At 40.1% G+C, this 17,334-nt stretch overlaps 2 protein-coding genes across 3 annotated transcripts in view; both read left to right on the forward strand.

Moving 5' to 3' along the window:
- HIRA (histone cell cycle regulator) overlaps positions 1–10,018 on the forward strand; it is a 38,839-nt gene extending 28,821 nt beyond the window's left edge. Inside the window, exons 19-25 of one of the 2 annotated variants that reach the window (XM_069795049.1) lie at positions 960–1,121; positions 1,871–1,929; positions 2,941–3,046; positions 4,835–4,957; positions 6,086–6,249; positions 8,290–8,378; positions 8,968–10,018. In XM_069795049.1, coding sequence (XP_069651150.1) covers positions 960–1,121; positions 1,871–1,929; positions 2,941–3,046; positions 4,835–4,957; positions 6,086–6,249; positions 8,290–8,378; positions 8,968–9,084 — 820 coding nt within the window. In that variant the 3' untranslated portion in view covers positions 9,085–10,018. The remainder of the gene's footprint in view (positions 1–959; positions 1,122–1,870; positions 1,930–2,940; positions 3,047–4,834; positions 4,958–6,085; positions 6,250–8,289; positions 8,379–8,967) is intronic. The other variant, XM_069795050.1, reaches the window with a different exon arrangement.
- Positions 10,019–12,304: 2,286 nt separating this feature from the next.
- Positions 12,305–17,334, forward strand: part of PPIL2 (peptidylprolyl isomerase like 2) — a 74,934-nt gene continuing 69,904 nt past the window's right edge. Inside the window, exons 1-5 of the mRNA XM_069795052.1 lie at positions 12,305–12,463; positions 12,585–12,634; positions 13,181–13,226; positions 14,152–14,214; positions 14,375–14,426. Of these exons, the coding sequence (XP_069651153.1) occupies positions 12,432–12,463; positions 12,585–12,634; positions 13,181–13,226; positions 14,152–14,214; positions 14,375–14,426 (243 nt within the window). The 5' untranslated portion in view covers positions 12,305–12,431. The remainder of the gene's footprint in view (positions 12,464–12,584; positions 12,635–13,180; positions 13,227–14,151; positions 14,215–14,374; positions 14,427–17,334) is intronic.

Consider the following 17,334-nt stretch of genomic DNA (forward strand, 5'->3'; position numbering starts at 1 on the left):
ATTCTTTGTGCTTGGCTCAAGATGTCCTGTTTCTCTTCCAGCTAACCTGGTATAATGCACTGATGCTTTTAAACTCTTATCATGTGGAGTTTTTTGTAGGGATTCTGACTTATTTCTGTTCACTACTGCTGTTTGCTTGTTTTATCACCCCCCTTTGTAATTTTTATATAATCTTTTATAATAAAAGTTTTGTGGATAAAAAATATGTACTGCTCTTAGTCTTAAGACCAGTTTCACTCCAAGTATTAGCTCTATGCAGTCTCAAAGCATCACAAATTCTCATTAGCCCGTTACAGCTATTCTCCTGTCTAATTACATTTGTCCTTTAAATTTCTTCATTAAAGTTGACTAAATCATGGTAAGCGACAGTTGTTCAAGTGCTTACTACTAAAGAATGAAAAATTTTAAACAGGATGTTATCTGACATGGAAGTATTTTCCTGAGTCTTTTACTATTTTTTTCTCTTTATTTTTCTCAACTTTGCTTAGTTCCAGCCTCAGAGTTTAAACTGAAAGTATATTTCTGAAGCCTGAGCCATGTCCAGGTCTGAAAAAGAAGCAGCAGATTTTAAAGCTAAATACAAGTACAGGCCTGAAGAAGAGCTTGTGTATACCCAAAACCTTTACTGATATTTCCGACTATGCCCTTGGTCTAATAAAAGATACTATCTCTGCTTGCAAACCTTCACTTGCCCATCTCCTTTAAACCATCATAGTTATAATCAAATTAAAGAGGCATGGAATGCACATATACATATATATATATATATATAAAAAAAAATCTGTCTAGTTTTTGACTCTTATTTTTGGTATGCAGGATTTTTTTAAAAGCTGTAATAGTTACCTTTTGGGGAATTAGCCCAAGTTGTATGATAACTTAAGAAATCAGTCTGGTTTTATGCTACTCACATTTGAAAAAATGTAAATGTTTCTTTTTTTTTTTTTTTATTTTTTTTTTAGTGAGATTGTAAGTGTAGCCTGCGAGAAACGAACATTGTCGGTATTTTCAGCTTGTGGTCGTCGCCTTCTTCCTCCTATAATATTGAATACACCCATTTCCACCCTACATTGCACAGGTTCTTACATCATGGCTCTCACCACTGCTGCTACGCTCTCTGTTTGGTAAGTACCATGTTAGGCTGCAGCAGCTGTTTTTTATAGGTAACTCTGTTCAATTGTGTTGATGCATTGCTGTTGAAATTTAGGCTTAAACCACATCAGGTCTGAACACAAGCCCACTTTTGGATATAATATGAAGAGTTAACTGGGCAGGACTTGAATCCTGTTTCTTTTCTGTTCTAGGACAGTCTGTAATATCAAATTTGATTCTAGAAGGAAGATAAAGGATCAGCTAGAAGTTACTAGTTTAAACAGTCTCCCTAGGATAGACTTGACATGCATATGGAATGAATTGAGGGGAGGAGGGGAAGGAGAAATATGGATACTTCCAATTTCCATCATACTTAGCCAATAAAGTACATGAGTTTCAGAAGTACTCTAGCCATCTTCAAGATACCAGGATAAAAACTGCAGTAAATTGTTTAGTAGTTTAATTTAATCTAATGTCTCATGCAAGTCAGAGCTCCTAAAGGAGTTATTTGGATCCTTAGTGTTTGTTTAGCTGTAATGAGGTTTCCTGATAAAGAGCCATAAAAGTTGTTCTCTGCTATTGACTTCTGTCTTGCTGTAAGGGGTTTGAGTTTGTCAAAATAATTTTGTTGAAGCAATGAAGAAAATGTCAAAAAAACCTCCCAAACAACCAAACTCCCCAAAACCCCCACTTTGTCATGAATATTGAAGTGCATTTGTTAAATGATTTTGGAACTTTCAGTTGCTTGTAAACTGCAGATTTGTCCTTTTGTCTTTTTCAGGGATGTTCACAAGCAGACAGCGATTGTTAGAGATGAGTCTTTGCAAACAATATTTTCAGGTAATAAAAAGGGTCATTTAGTTACCAACCTTTGAGCCCACCTGTACTATTTAGTGCCATTTCTGAATAAGCTGAAATTTTACAAAACCTGAAAAGCCTAAGCAAATAATTTTCCTTTGTTATTGTGTGATAAAGGGAAATCATTGGCAGTGTTGAAATACTGTAGAAATAACTGGATGAGAATATCAGTGGTAACAGACTTGTACAAGATCCTGTAGCTTATTATATTCTGGCTTGCTTCTGAGTGTGAAAACTCAGTGTTGTGAAGATCACAAAATAAATATTTAATGCAAATCTGCTATTACAGCAATTTGTGTGTATCTTGCATATTTGTTATCTTAACAATGAACAACAATTGATTATCTTCCAATTTGTTATTTCAAAATCTTCAGTTTCTTCATTGCCAATATCTGGCACAAAACAAATTATCAAAAAAGCAGTGTCTCAGAGTATACTGGCTTCTATTTTAGCTTTAACCCATACTAGCACTAATCAAAATGTAGTTGTACTGGCAGTTTCCAAATGTCTTCGTTAGAAGTTACATGCACAAACCCTGGGCCTGAATATGCTGGGAAATGAGAGACTCCAGCTATGCCACTTATACTATGTTCTTAGAGAGCACACTTTTCTAAATATGCTGGGTTTTAGAACTTCAACTTAATGGGAAAAAGGAAGATAAAGCTTCTCAGGTTACAGAAGACATGGCAGAATTGCTGAAGTTTGCCCCTAGATATAGAGAACATTTCCAATTAAGCCCATGTTCTGTATAAATTGCAGCATCAAGACTGATAATGTATTTTGCAAAAGAGTGATTTTAATGCTACTGTGCTGAGCCTGGTGCTTACCATCATTATCTTGTGTCTTGACCTTCCTATCCATGCTTGAGAATAACATTGACTGAAACTTCTTCTGTTGGTTCCTATGATAATTAATGGTGGCTAGTATTTTTTACCATTATGGAACATTACGGAAGACTCCAAAAGAAATACTTTCGTCTGATTTGACTTGTAGGAAGTGATGCAACTGTCTCTCAGATCTTGCTGACTCAGCATGGTATACCTGTAATGAGCATGTCCGATGGAAAGGCATACTGTTTTAATCCTTCTCTTTCTACATGGTAAGTTATATATTATTTCCTGCTTTTACAACTTAGCTGAACTGACGTGTATTCTGATTTACTGTTTCACCCCATGTTTTGAAGGTTAGCCTGAATAGGATTACACACCAGGCTTAGTTTTGCTTTGGTTCACTGTTGTATGTGTAGGCTTCACTCTATTATATTCTTATGATTTGATAAGTTTAAAATAAATTTTGAAAATAAAGAAGTTAAACTACAGCTCATTTTATCACTCTTTCCTACACGGTGCATACACCTATATATACTTTTGCTTATGTACATCAGTCGAATCTGTCAAGTAGTTGGCAATGATTAAAGATAATCCAGCCTTCACATTTTATGTAAAAGAATGCAGTTCTGTAAAATTTGTCAAAACAATTTTCAGAGTTTTGTTGGGAGTTTAGACATGTTAAAATTATTTTGCTCAGTTTCCAGAGAAAATAAGACCTATGCGCTCCAATCCTGAGCGTGTATGTCCCTGACTTTGTCAGTCCCCATCACCCCTTAATATTTTTTTGGATCTGATGGCCAGTCAAGTTTGAAGAGAGCTCTTTGTCTCCAAGATTTAAAAGTTTAATGAAGATAGTAAGTCAGGTAGGGGAGGAGGGAAGAAATCATTATACCTCGGAGAATTCCCATGGCAGAGTCATTACTGACGACCTGAACACAAGGAAAGGCTCAATAAGAGTCTGTGTATTAATGGGTATCAGATAGGCTTTCCCCCTGGATTCTCTTACTTCTGTCAAGGCATGAGTTCCCATAAAAAAAATTTCCATGGTTAAATTATTTACAGTGTCTTTCCAAAACAGATTCTTTGTTGTCTAAGTTGTTTCCTTCTAAGAGGAAAAGACATGTTGCTGTCTTAATATAATTGTTGTACTTAAGTGTAATAAGCATGCTTGATGAAAGGGCTTATTGTTTTAAGTCCTCCTTAGAATAATTATTATTAGTCAACTACTTGATGTGAATCCGTTGGAAAAGAAAAAACAACTTATTTGTTCTTTAGATAAACTGAGAAATTATGCAGAAATTTTCCCAGTCAATAAGGAGCAGAGGACAGGCTCTCAGCCATAATTCTGAATTGCCTGTCATTTCTTAGTTGGTATCCCAGCCTTGGAAATATATAAAATAGCAATCCTTGTAGTCGTCATAAAAATGTAAACATGATAAAGTAGTAAAGGGTATTTTAAATATTTGTGCCATTTTACCTCTGAGCTGTCTGGAGGTCTAAACTTAGCATTGGTTTGAGCCAGTGATTCCCTTGGCATCTCAAACCAGTGAAAATTATATAATTGATTAGGTGTGGAAATGCCAGCTGTAACTGTCAACTCCCTTCGTATGAAGGAATAGCTGTAATGTATGGGAAAGATTGTCAATGTGTGTGATCTGTGATGACTTGTCTGGTGCATGGGGGGACCTGACATGAGGTGAAATCAAGTTCTTAATGAGGTAGTCATTACCTGTGTTCACTCCAGGTGAACTGACTTCTTATTAGATGTAAAATGACAAGTAGAAAGTTCATTTCCTTCAAAACTAATGCTCAATCGTATTATACAATTAATGTAGTGAACTTTGGGGGTGGGAGGGACATTTCCATGACAGCACAAGCAGAATTTGGGCATGGAGTGGGAACAGTTGGGGTCTGTGGAATTCCTGAGCACCTCAGTGATATTTTTTTGGTTATCTGTGAAAATACAAGTTGGGCTTTCAGGCAGAACAGAGCTGGATCCCTTGATATCACTGCCTACTCTCCTCAAACTTGGTTTTTGTTTGTTTGCCTTTTTTCAGGAATCTTGTTTCTGACAAACAGGACTCTCTAGCACAATGTGCAGACTTCAGGAATAGTTTACCATCCCAAGAAGCCATGCTGTGTTCTGGGCCCTTAGCTGTAATACAGGGACGAACATCAAAGTATGCACTTACTTGCTTCATTTAATCAGCATGCTTGTCTTTTGGGGTTTTTTCTCCCCTATTATTTATTCATGTGCTTGAATCAGTGAGTTAATTCTTAAGATGCTAATGGTTCTGAAATTATCAGTAGCTCATACAGTGTTTTTCTTAAACCTTTGCATATCTATAGTCTGTACCTTAATGTTATTTTGAGATTGCTTGGGGGGGAGGAAAGCATGCTCTAAACTTAATCTTTTTGAGGCTCTTCTTTATTGGGTGGGTAAAGTATTTGACAATTCTTTACATGTAATATTTTGATTAGCTAAACTGAATTTCTTACATTTTACATTTTAATTTTTAATTTGCCAGCTTTCTGGAGTAGGCCTACAAATTTTGAGTAGTTCAGTTGTCCTCAAGGGATTTATTTAATTAAGTCTTTGAGAAAGTTGAGTGATTAGTCATCTAATGCATATTTTTAACATCTGAAAATATCACCAGGGAATTGCGTGAGCCAGAACAGACTCCTGTAGGTAATTTTTAATAGCCCTTCCTCACCTGGATTTGAATTAGATTTCCCAGGCAGATTTCTGTGCTATTTCTGTCCTTCACATCTGAGTTTAATTTTTTTTGGTGAGAGAAACTGTATAGAGTTGTATGATTTTATTGCTGACCTCTTGGGGTGTGGAATTAATTGGGAAAAATATTTGAAATCCAAACAAACACTTTTTGAGAGAGAGAAAATACCAGACTGAAAAATTAGCTTTTTTTTTTTTTTTTTTTCCAAAAAGGAAATAATTGGTTACTTTTTTCAAATTAGCCTTCTTATGACAATACATGTATTTGCAAGAAATCCTGTAAATGCTTTAGGAGCACTTGCTCACTGATAAGCATGTGTTTTTAAAGAGAAGACAGATGAAAGAAAGAGAAAAAGAACAGGAGGCAGAAAACCTTCCTTGATACTTGTAAATTGTCCAGTGGTGGGGAAGGCAGTTTGCTATGAAGTGCTGCCTTTGTGAGTAAAAGTTTGAACTCTGGAAGCACTAGGTGCCTGTGAAATATAAGTGTAGAATAGCTTGTACTACAAAAATATATATTCCTTAAACTAGTATCTGATTTTATGGCTGGTATGTTAATTTTTTGGTTTTGTAGTTCAGGAAGGCAAGCTGCAAGATTGTTCTCCATGCCTCACTTAGTGCAACAAGAAACAACGCTTGCATACCTGGAGAACCAGATAGCAGCAGCACTTATGTTACAGTCCAGTCATGAATATCGCCACTGGCTCCTTATCTATGCACGGTACCTGGTTAATGAAGGTGAGACCTGCCATGCTGTGTTACTTCTTTGCAGCTCTGATGGACTTTTAAGAAACACTTTATTCACATCATGTATATGTATGATTGCACTTAACATTCTCGTTTTAGCACTTGGCTTCTGGACTCAGTGTTTACTTAAAACCAAAACAAACTGCTGAAGTGCATTTGCTTCCTGTAGTGCTCAGTACTCAGGAATCCTGTTTTGACACACTGACTGTGAACAGATCATGGTCTGGGGAAACAGTGCCATCTGCGGACTTCAATATAGGAATTGCATTGTAAAAAAAAGTCCAGTGGTCCATCAGGTGTATCGTATGTATTATCTGGCAGCAACTACAGATGTTTCAGAGGAACCAGCAGCACCTTGTAAAATACGTAACATTCCTCAGCCAACTGACGATCGCTGCCTGATGTGAAATGGAAGAGTTGCTTGGTTTCTGACACTTTGTACCACAGCACATAAAACTGCAGAGAATTTGCATGTGTTACTTGCACTTTATACTTTTTTTACATTCTAAAATTTCAACAGCCTGTACTGTGAGCTCCCCAGGTTAAATTCTGTGAGGAAAGAAACCCACAAGAAAGGTTGCTTGTGTCTATTTTATATTTGAATACACTGTATCTCTGTGCTATTATGTTAAATAAGGTTAACCAACTGACTTTATGCTTCTTGGATTCTGAAGATCTCTGTTGTATCTCTGCTTGTCTGCATTCCAAATTTAGTAGTTCCCATTGTATTAATTCAGCCTTATTCCTCACCATGCATAATCATTTTACACAGAGGGAAGCGAAATGGTTCGTGTTAGGCCACCTAATAGGTGTTGGCAAAATTAAAATTGAGCTCATTAATTCTTGTCTTTTGACCCCTACCTTATTTAACAAGAGCTTGATGAACTGCATATGATTCTCTCTGTCCTTCCGCAGTTGAAATGAAAATGTTCATCTTGGGTCATATGTTAAAGAGATGGTTATACTTTCAAGAGTCTTCACTAATTAAGAACCTCTCTGTTGTGTGTGCAGGGTTCATCTTGCACTGCACAAATGTCACTGCCTTGCATGTGTGTATACACTGGATGTCACTGCAAATTCTGCTTTGCCCTACGTGTATTACTGTTTCACTAGTTTTATAGGTCTGCTAAATTTTGAAAATTGCACATCTTATTATTGACCCTTTATTCCTATGATGGTTTCAACATTTAATGAATTCTAATCCATTAAAATATTCAATCTATTATACCTTGATTGGCAAGTTACTCTTGAACAGATGACTTTGTTACTTGCAAAGGAATTCCCCCCTCTGATTTTTTTGGGTGAATAAAGCTGGCCTGGAAACTGTGTGTGGTTTTATTAAAGGTTTTCTTTTTTTTTTTTAAACTCTTGTGTATATTAATTGGATCCATTTTAATTTTATTATAAGCTCTTTTGCTAAGGGTTTTAAGAGATCTCTTCCAGTTAGTAATATTTTAATGTTTCAGAAGGATGTCTGATTTACTTTTTTTTTTTACTCCTGATACCATTTTTCCAAATTCATATATTGCCATTAAATGCAACCTGACAACTTTTCCCCTTCACTTGTTTTTCATCTTGTGGCTTTCCAACTCTTGTGATGTCTCTCTTGTATTATTTCTGTGGCTGTTGAAGTGTGTCAATTTTTCGGTGTGTTTTGTTTTGTTTTTTTTAAAGCTGGTATATTTATGCGGGAGCGGGGAGTGAGGTTGAGATCAGGGCAGCTCTTAAAACAAACTGGAGTAACTACTTCACTTTGTCTCCTTATTGTAGATCATCTTTAATAGTGGTTTTGGTTTTGAGAACTTAAAATAAACCCCTTTGGAACTCTAAAATAAATCCTTTACAAATCACCTTAGCTTTCCAAAGATTTGCTGTTAGAAGAAGAATATACTTTTTGAGAAACCAATGTTTTTGGCTTTATTTTATTCTAGATACTTGTAACTCTTTCCTGAATGTTGTCAGTTACATTGTGGAGTGGTTATATATAGTGAAATGCTTATGAATGTGATTTTATTTTCTGATAATATTCAGGGTTTGAATATCGTTTGCGAGAATTATGCAAGGATTTACTGGGTCCAGTCCATTACTCAGCTGGAAGTCAGTGGGAATCAACAGTTATGGTAAGTCCTGGTAATAGTTTAACAAAGAACGAGGAAGAATTTCCCATGAAACTTACAGAACTTGGATAGATAATAGAACTTAAAATATGATTAAACTTGTTGGCAAAAAGCAATCACAAATTATTTTTGCTGAGCCTGGAACCCTTTCTGTACTCTGTTCTAATCTCATAAGCAGGCTTCCTCCTATGGCACTTGTATTTATTTCATGTCAAACTGTAGACAAATGCTTAGTGCCACAGTATCAGCTCTGGTACTGTCTTGAGTATCACGCAGATGGAGCAGAGTTGCGTGTTCAGGTCTCCACATTGTTCAGACAGCAACTTTGAAATAGCAACGTGCCAATGAATTGTCTTCCCTTCTCAGAACACGCCTGGAGTCTGTAACTGCAGAGGCTGCACCAGCTTCATGAGTGTATATAAATATAAAGACAGTTTTTTATTCTGGGAGTCATGTAAGCAGAGTAAGAACATAAAATATACAGCCTTCTCCAGGATGGAAAAAAGGCATGAATCTTAAACAGCTCTATCAAATATATTCATGATGGCAAGTAATACATTCTGAGAATGCTTTTGTGGTTTTTTTTGTGCAGGGTTTACGAAAGAGAGAACTATTGAAAGAGCTTCTTCCTGTTATTGGACAGAACCTCCGCTTCCAGAGGCTTTTCACAGAATATCAAGAGCAGCTAGACATCTTGAGAGACAAGTAGCATTTCCCCAGATTTTCCCTGCGGGGCCTGGTCCGAGAGAAACTGCTGAACAGCATTAACCAGAGACAGAAGAGGAGCAAGAGCCCGGTCAGTAGGGACACTCCTGAAGAGGGCAGTGCTGTAAGGGTCTCAGATGCTTCAGGAGTGACCTGCTTTAGTTTTTAAAGAAGCTCAAAAGTGGATTCGTGAAAATGATGAGTGGATGAGCTAGACCGTTTCCCAAGTGAAACTTAACCATCGAAGCTGTGGCCTCTGTTTCTATGGAAAGTCGTGGATATGTACTTCAGGGGGGTCCTTTTGGATCTGGATCTCATTTTAATATCGAAACTAGCTGAGAACTGTTTGTGAGGTTTCTTGGATGTCCTGTGAAAAGCACAGTACTTCAGAGTACACTGAACAGCATATTTAACCCTGTTTAGGGTTTTTTTGCCTGAGGATTTATTGAGGCTCAACACTATATTAAATTAGATGAATGAGCCACGTAAAAAGAAATTTCATAAATATTAAGGTATTATGCAGCCAATAGACTCTTTCCTGTGAATATAATAATAATAATAAGAGGCTGTTCTAACACATGGACTATTTTTGTACTAGAATTTGCTAACTTGTAATATGGAATTTTATTTGGCCGATAATCAGGCTATCTCTACAAAGTCATCTTGTAGGAAATTTAACTCTAATTACAAAAGCTATGTTTCAAAATAATTCCACCAAATTAACATGTCATCATCTGGTTTTTAATTTTTAAATGTTTGTAAAAGGCATTTTGGGGGGAGGGGGAGGGATACAATGGGGTGGCTCTTTTTTGTAAGTACAAAAATAAATGAACATTGCATTGGTTTAAAAAACAAAAAGCAAAAACATGGTCTTAAATTATTACAAAGGGCACAGGCATCTCCAGAAATGTCAACACAGGCTGAATCTTGTTAACATGTCTGGAAATAAATAATACCATCTGGGTGATCTTTGAAAGCGTGATCAGACAAGTACTTGTGATCTCCCTAGACCAGGTATGTTTTCTCTTGGAGCCGCATCTCAGCTGAGGGAGCAGGAGCTGTGTGGGAATGCTCATTATCTCAGGCAACACAAAGCAAAATGGGCTTCCCTGACCGCTGCCAAAAGTGGTCAGCACTGCAACAAGAAATGAGCTTCATGCAGTTATGGCCATGTTCCTTGTGTGGCATTTCATAATAACAAAATAGTGCTGGTGGCCAGCCAGCAGTTCACTTGTGGAGTGGCTTTGGAATTCCACTGAAACCAAATCAATCAACTTGTTTTCTTCTCCAAGGTATGCCTGGTGCTGGGAAAGAAAAAAGCATGTGTGTTGTTTCTTTCCAGGACCTAATTCAGGTGTGCCTCAATTTATTGCCTTTGAGATCTTTTTGAGTAAGAAAGTTAGTATTGAAATGAGCAAGTGTATTTATACCCTTGTGAAAGGGCAGTTTCTCCCCTAAACTTCTAGTAAAAACAAGCACTAGCCTTTGCCCTCGGCCAGGACAAGGACTAGCTGTGCTACTGTGGACTTTGGCTGCAGGGGACTGACCCTCTTCAGAGAGGCAGCTCTGCAGTTACATGGTTGTCTGGATCCTAGAGGGAGGGATGTGTTCTTTAAGGCAACAAACCCCCTCATTTGGAGGGTTTTGTTGCCTCCTGTATGCAGCTGCTAGACCTGATGGACACCATATTACTTCTTTGTTCGGCAATCTCATGTGCACGCTGGCTGAAGTGTCTTGAAGAGCAATAAAAGCAACTGATTCAGCATCTATTCCTCGGTATGGCATCAGGGAGTTTTCAACAAGCAGTGGGAAATGTAGTGACAGCACAGCTTGATTCTGCGTTTACCTGGTGGGGAAAGTGAACGTGTTCCAAGTTCCCTTGACCTCTAGTCCAAAAAGTTTAATAGTACTGTGACAACCAGTCATAGTAGTGCTGCGAGTGATTCATATGCTACTGCCCATTAGTCTGTACTCCTGGGAGCAGGCATTATATTCCTCATAGAGTAGAATACACTCATAGAATGTTTGGGTTAAAGGTCATCTATTCCAACCCCAGTGAGCAGGGACATCTGCAACTAGAGCAGGTTGTGCTCATTTTGTGCTCATGTGTGCAGGCAAGCAACCCACTGAAATCATTAAAACAGGAGATAGACACCATGTTCTGGGGGAAAGGTAGGTCCAGTCCAAAGCCTGGTGCAGTCCATGGGAGTCTGGCTATCAGCTTCCATGGATTTTGACTGTTCTGTGTAGGCAGCTGCCAGGCTGATGGTTTACTGAGAAAAGAACAAATGACCATGGATAGTTTTGGAGGTCTTTGATAAGTGAAAGCTCTGAGAGAGGTGGCTGATTCCTCCTGCTAAAGGCAAGATGTTTGGATTCTGGCCATCCTCTGTTCAGCCTTGTGCTGTTCATACCAGTCTTGTAATGAATGCTGTTTAATACAATTTAAAGGTAATTAGCTAAGGGAAAGTACATTCTTTGTCATTAAATCTCTGAAGAGATGCTGAAATACTTTTAATGAAGAGCTGTCTCCATATTAGACACGATGTAGGTTTTTCTACCCATTTTTTCTTGGGAGGTTCTGTCACTGCCTGACAGTCCAGGAATAATATGATTTCAAATTCCAGGCAACAAAATATATTTAAATGAATGTGAACATTTTTCTTAAACTGGGTATTTTAGCTTTTTCCGCTTACATTCAGCACTTTCTTTTTTAGGATGAGGGCTACGAAAAACTCTGTTTAAGGCTGTATTACGTTATCAAAGGAAGCTGGCAGCTAAATCAAGGAGGAACGCTTTTAGTGCGGGAGCAGGGGCACCTTGTTTTGAACAACCGAGGAACTTTTATTAATTAATGGTTTGGACGGAGAAATGGGGAAGGCCACAGGGAGGACTCGACGTTCTGGCTAGGTGACCTGGGCAGAAAACACCCGCCAAAACTCCCTCAGGGCTTCCCCGGCGTCCCTGCCCCGGCGCCGGTGAGGGAGGACCCAACCGGAGCTACCGCCAAAACTGAAATAAAACCAGATTTAGCTGGGCGCCAAGTACTGGGGACCAGGCTCGTCTTCAGACAGTGGAAACGCCACGCGTACGTTTGCTGCGTGCGCTTCATCCTGCCGGCGGGCAGCGGCCGGGCACCCACCGCCCTCCTCCTCCCCTCAGCGTTTCCCGCCCACCGCAGGCCGGCCCGGCCCCGGAACGCCGCCCGCCGCCCCTGTTTCCGCACCGCGGCCTTTCGCCGCCGCACCCGCACCGGAAGGGAGCAGCGGCCGCAGCCGTCCGGGTGCAAGGCGGCTCGGCGGGGCCCGGGGAGAGTCGCGTCCCTGAGGGCCCGAGGGCTGAGCCGCCGCCATGGGGAAGAGGCAGCACCAGAAGGACAAGATGTGAGCGGGGACGGGGACGGGGACGGGGAGGGCGGCGCGGGGCCTCGCGGTGGTGCGCGGGGTGTGGGGAGGCCGTGGGTGTGCTGCGGCTTGCCTGTGAGTGACCCCGCTGTCTCGGCAGGTACATTACGTGCGCGGAGTACACGCAGTTCTACGGGGGCAAGAAAGCAGGTAAAGGGGTGAAGGGTGCCGTCGTCCCCCCGCATTCACTCGGGTGGGGGGGGCTGCTGAAGTGACCTCCCCGAGCGGGGCATCCTCTGGGTGCAGCAGGGGAGCTGCTGCCGAGCCCCGGCCCCTGAACCGCTGGGCTGTGGGGCTGGGGATCCCCAAATCCAGGGTGCTGGTCGGCGTGAAAACGGCAGGAATTGGAGGTTTAACGCCCAGGTGAGCTGTCCATGCCTTCAGCAAGTTCTGGGAGGGCAGAGCTTGAAGGTAGTTACAGCGCTCATCATCCAATTTAAACTGAGTGCTGTCTGTCTGTCAGAGCTCTGTTTTGATTTTTTTTTCGGATTGTGAAATTTCAGTTGAGGAGTGTACTTGCGCTCTGCAGGAGAGGCCCGGCTTTAGTTACAGTTTTGCAAGGTTTAGCGTATTTATCCTTGTCATCGGTAAATTGCCACCATGTATATAGCAAAATGTAACTTTCAGATGTTTCTTTGTTACCTAGAATACTATGCATTTATTAAAATTCTGCTGTGGTTTTTGTTCCATAAACAGACCTTCCACGGACTAATTTTAGACGTTTATCATTTGATCACTGCAGGTAAGACAAATTTACATTATTATTATTAAATGACGCATGTTTTTATCAGGCTGTTCACATTGAACCATTACTGAAGCCATGTTTTTCCGAAGCAGTTATTTTCATTGACTTGTGCCTGCTATGATAGTAATGCAGCAAGAAAAAATTCAATAAGAATGGAAACAATATCTATACTTTCCATGATTAGTGTCTGCAGAGACTGGAGCTGATGGCTAAAAGAATAGTGATAAAATAATTCAGAACAATTATCGTGTACATTCAAATCTGTGTAATTGGGGCTTGGATCTACTTTTCCCTGCTCAAAATATGCTTGGTCAATCACTCATCTTTCTGAGGCAGTGATTAGGTAAATTGAAGGAATATTTATGCTAATTTTCTTGTGTTTAGAATTTACTGTCTGAAGTGCTGGAGTGAAAGAGGGGAGTTAGTAGAGGTGGGTTAGAAATCCTCTTGTAAATTGAATAGTTCAGGAAGTTACCATCCACATCTACGAACTACTGCTGCTTGGCTAAAAGCTGGCTGGATTATGGAAGCATCCCTAACAGGGGATGCTGAATGTGATTGCCAGTTACTCCCTAGCCCATCTCAGTGCAAAGACAGTGAGTGTTTCTGCTTGAACCATCTTCTGTGCTGGTGCGGCCCAACGTGGCAATGGGAGCAGGCTGGGGAGTATTACAGCATCCTATAGCTGTATGGCTGTGAGTGCTGGCAGCTACACATTACTGAACGGCACCAGTTCCTTTCATGGATTTTGTTATTAACCTAATTTATGTAGCATCAGGTAGTGGGTATTGGCAGCCACTCAGTATTTTCATTGGTATAAGCCTTGCTTTAATGTGCAAGTGAATCAGCAAAATGTTATTTGCTTCTGTCATCATGATTTCTGGATGATTTTGCTAAAAAGAATGTGTACTTTTTTTCCTAGTTTGTCTCTGCAGCCATTTGAATACCCAGTTTGCACACCAGATGGGACAGTCTTTGACATACTGTAAGTTACTGTCTGTACTTGCTTTACTTTTGTGTTGCTGAAGTGGTTACAGCAGTGTAATCATCATTTTGTCTTAGCAAGTTGGCAAAAATAATCATGCCCATCAGTAGAGATTTCTGATGGTGCTTGTCGCTTATTACTTGATTCTTTCTCTTTTCAGGAGCATTGTTCCTTGGATAAAGAAGTATGGAACCAACCCAATCACAGGAGAAGTAAGTAATGATGGGTGTATTCACATGATGTCTTTGCTTTCCTTATGCTCAGTTTCCTATTTAATGTGTGGGAGAAACAAAAATGCCTTAATGAAAGCAAAAGAAGTAGAATGGGAGTGCTATTTTGAAGTATGATATTTGTGAGATCAGCTTTGCTGAAAATAATGTAGACATTTACTAGAGATCTCTTTTTAGCTAAAAGAAGGGGGGGAGGGGCTTCTGGATTTGAGACCTGATTTCCCCTCACTGTCATCTTGCTAATGATTTTTGTAGTAGAAAATAATCAGCCTCGGACTGTGTGTGTGGAAGGAAGAGGAGAGCTTTTTTTTTTTTTTCCCATTGGATTGTAAATAGTATGGTAGAGGAAACGTGTAGTTCATTTATATAAACTCCCAGGGTATCTTGCCTTTCTTACAGGTGTGGCATAATTAAAATCTGTATAGATGGAAATACGAGCTCTTTTGTTACTGCTAGCGATGCCCAGAAAGCCTGATGGAAAAGACTCTGTACTGCTGCCTCATATAAGCAGAATTCTAGTCCGTACAGGGCAAGAGGCTGGCAAGCTCACCTCTGCATCTGTGATTAAACTTGCAGTGATGCTTCCTAACTAAAAAGATATTCGGCTTTATGCAGATTAAAGAGATTAATAGATGATATTATGAATGATAAGCTTAAGCTGCAAAATCTTTTGAGTTATCTTGACAATATATTTCAGAAAGCTGCTGACCTGCCTCTGTCGTGATAGTTCACTGTGAGACTGGGATTTCACACTATGCTCAGTGCCTTGGTGGTTTTTCTTCCCCCTTTTTCTGCATAAATTATAATTACGAAGGGATTACTTTCTGTAGTAGCGTGAAGTTGTAGAGCACCAGATAAATATGAAGTACTGGAAATATCTCCTTGCTGGAATTTTTTTTTTTTTTTTTTTTTTTTGGTGTTTAAAAGAGGGTGCATTGTTTGTGAGGGCATAGAGGAAAATTTTAAACAGAAATTGTTGCTTGAGCTACTGGAACTTGTCTTTTCCTTCGGTAAGTGCAGTTACTTTCCCGAGCATTAGGTGGCAGCCATTGCACAAGATTGTTATTGGTTTGCAGATGGTCGTGTGGCATGAGATTACCTTTGAAACATCTTGTGTTTGATTAAAGATTTTCCCAGCAGACAGATACGAGGAGAAGCTAAATACAGATGCAGCATTCCAAACTCTAAACATGAACAGGCTGCCTGAGACTCAATATCTTCAGTTATAGCAAACTGCAGGTGTGTTTGTGCGATGGAGAGATGATTGAAGGTCTTTCTTCACACATGAGGAGGCCAATGTATTGTTGAGAAGGAATAGAATTACAGCTATTTCTTTGTTTTCACCGGCCTCTCACTGCCTTGCTGCTCTGTGCATCAGTTGGGAGTTTTGGGGTGTTGCCAGATCAATTTTTTTTTGCTTGGAGCAGCTCCATGACACATGTTCTCATTTCAGACTGTGAGCCGTGATGTGGTTTAAAATTACTTTGGGTAAATGCTAAGCAAGAGGTGTAATGTGTCCAGTGGTTTTGTCTAATATCGAGAAAGGGAGATTGTGCAGAATATACGTGGTGAACCATAAATGTTCAAATGAAGTTGGACTTTGACATCCGCTAGTTTACCCAGACTTGTGCTTCTGTAGTTGATCTGCAGTGCACCTCCAGCTCTCCTCAACATTTGTGCCCTTTTCCTATTGTCGTGGTTTAACCCCAGCCAGCAACTAAGCACCACGCAGCCGCTCACTCACTCCCCCCCATCCAGTGGGATGGGGGAGAAAATCAGGAAAAGAAGTAAAACTCCTGGGTTGAGATAAGAATTGTTTAATAGAACAGAAAAGAGGAAACTAATAATGATAGTGATAACACTAATAAAATGACAACAGTAGTAATAAAAGGATTGGAATGTACAAATGATGCGCAGGGCAATTGCTCACCACCCACCGACCGACACCCAGCCAGTCCCCGAGCGGCGAATCCCTGCCCCCCACTTCCCAGTTCCTAAACTAGACGGGACGTCACATGGTATGGAATACACTGTTGGCCAGTTTGGGTCAGGTGCCCTGGCTGGGCATGAGAAGCTGAAAAATCCTTGACTATAGTCTAAACACTACTGAGCAACAACTGAAAACATCAGTGTTATCAACATTCTTCACATACTGAACTCAAAACATAGCACTGGACCAGCTACTAGGAAGACAGTTAGCTCTATCCCAGCTGAAACCAGGACACCTATGTATCACTCTGTTTGGGGAGCCCTTTCTTCTTCCCTTTTATTCAGTGGTGGACTTGTGCTGTACAGCTCTGTCCTCCACAGGACCAAGGTGTTCCAGACCACTTTGAAGAAAAAGGAAGTGCTTGCTCTCCAGAACAGCACACAGCCCTGCTGAATCCAGCCCTGCAGAGCTATAAGTTGAAGAGTGGGATCGAAGGAAGTGTTGTAATTTAGCCTTCGTTTCCCAGAGGGCCAGCTCTGGTTTTCCGAAGGGGAGGATGGCCTTGGGCAGGAAGGGGATGAGGGTGCTGGGACAAGGCAGGGTAGGTGGCGGAGGAAGTCAGTGAGTTGAGCTTGTGCATCTCTAGACTGTATTTCCCTCTATTTACCACTGTGTGTGGAACTTCTTTTACTTGTACAGCTTGCTCATTGTGGAAACCAGAAAATATTTTCTGTAATGAGCTGACTTACAGAAACTCAAGACTCTGAGTTTGTTTAAAAAGGAATTGAGCCAGAATAGCTGCAATGCCATGTTTTGTACAGGGACTTAGGAAGTTACTTTGCACAGATTGATGATTCCATCATTGGTGATGAGGCTCTGGAGAATTTTTCCTTTTTTTTGTCCTGAAGTTAAAAATTATGATGAATTCCTTTGTGGCTTGTACTTCTGTTGTTATGGTTT

This window comes from Haliaeetus albicilla, chromosome 10 (genome assembly GCF_947461875.1).
Source record: "Haliaeetus albicilla chromosome 10, bHalAlb1.1, whole genome shotgun sequence".
Lineage (NCBI taxonomy): Eukaryota > Metazoa > Chordata > Aves > Accipitriformes > Accipitridae > Haliaeetus > Haliaeetus albicilla.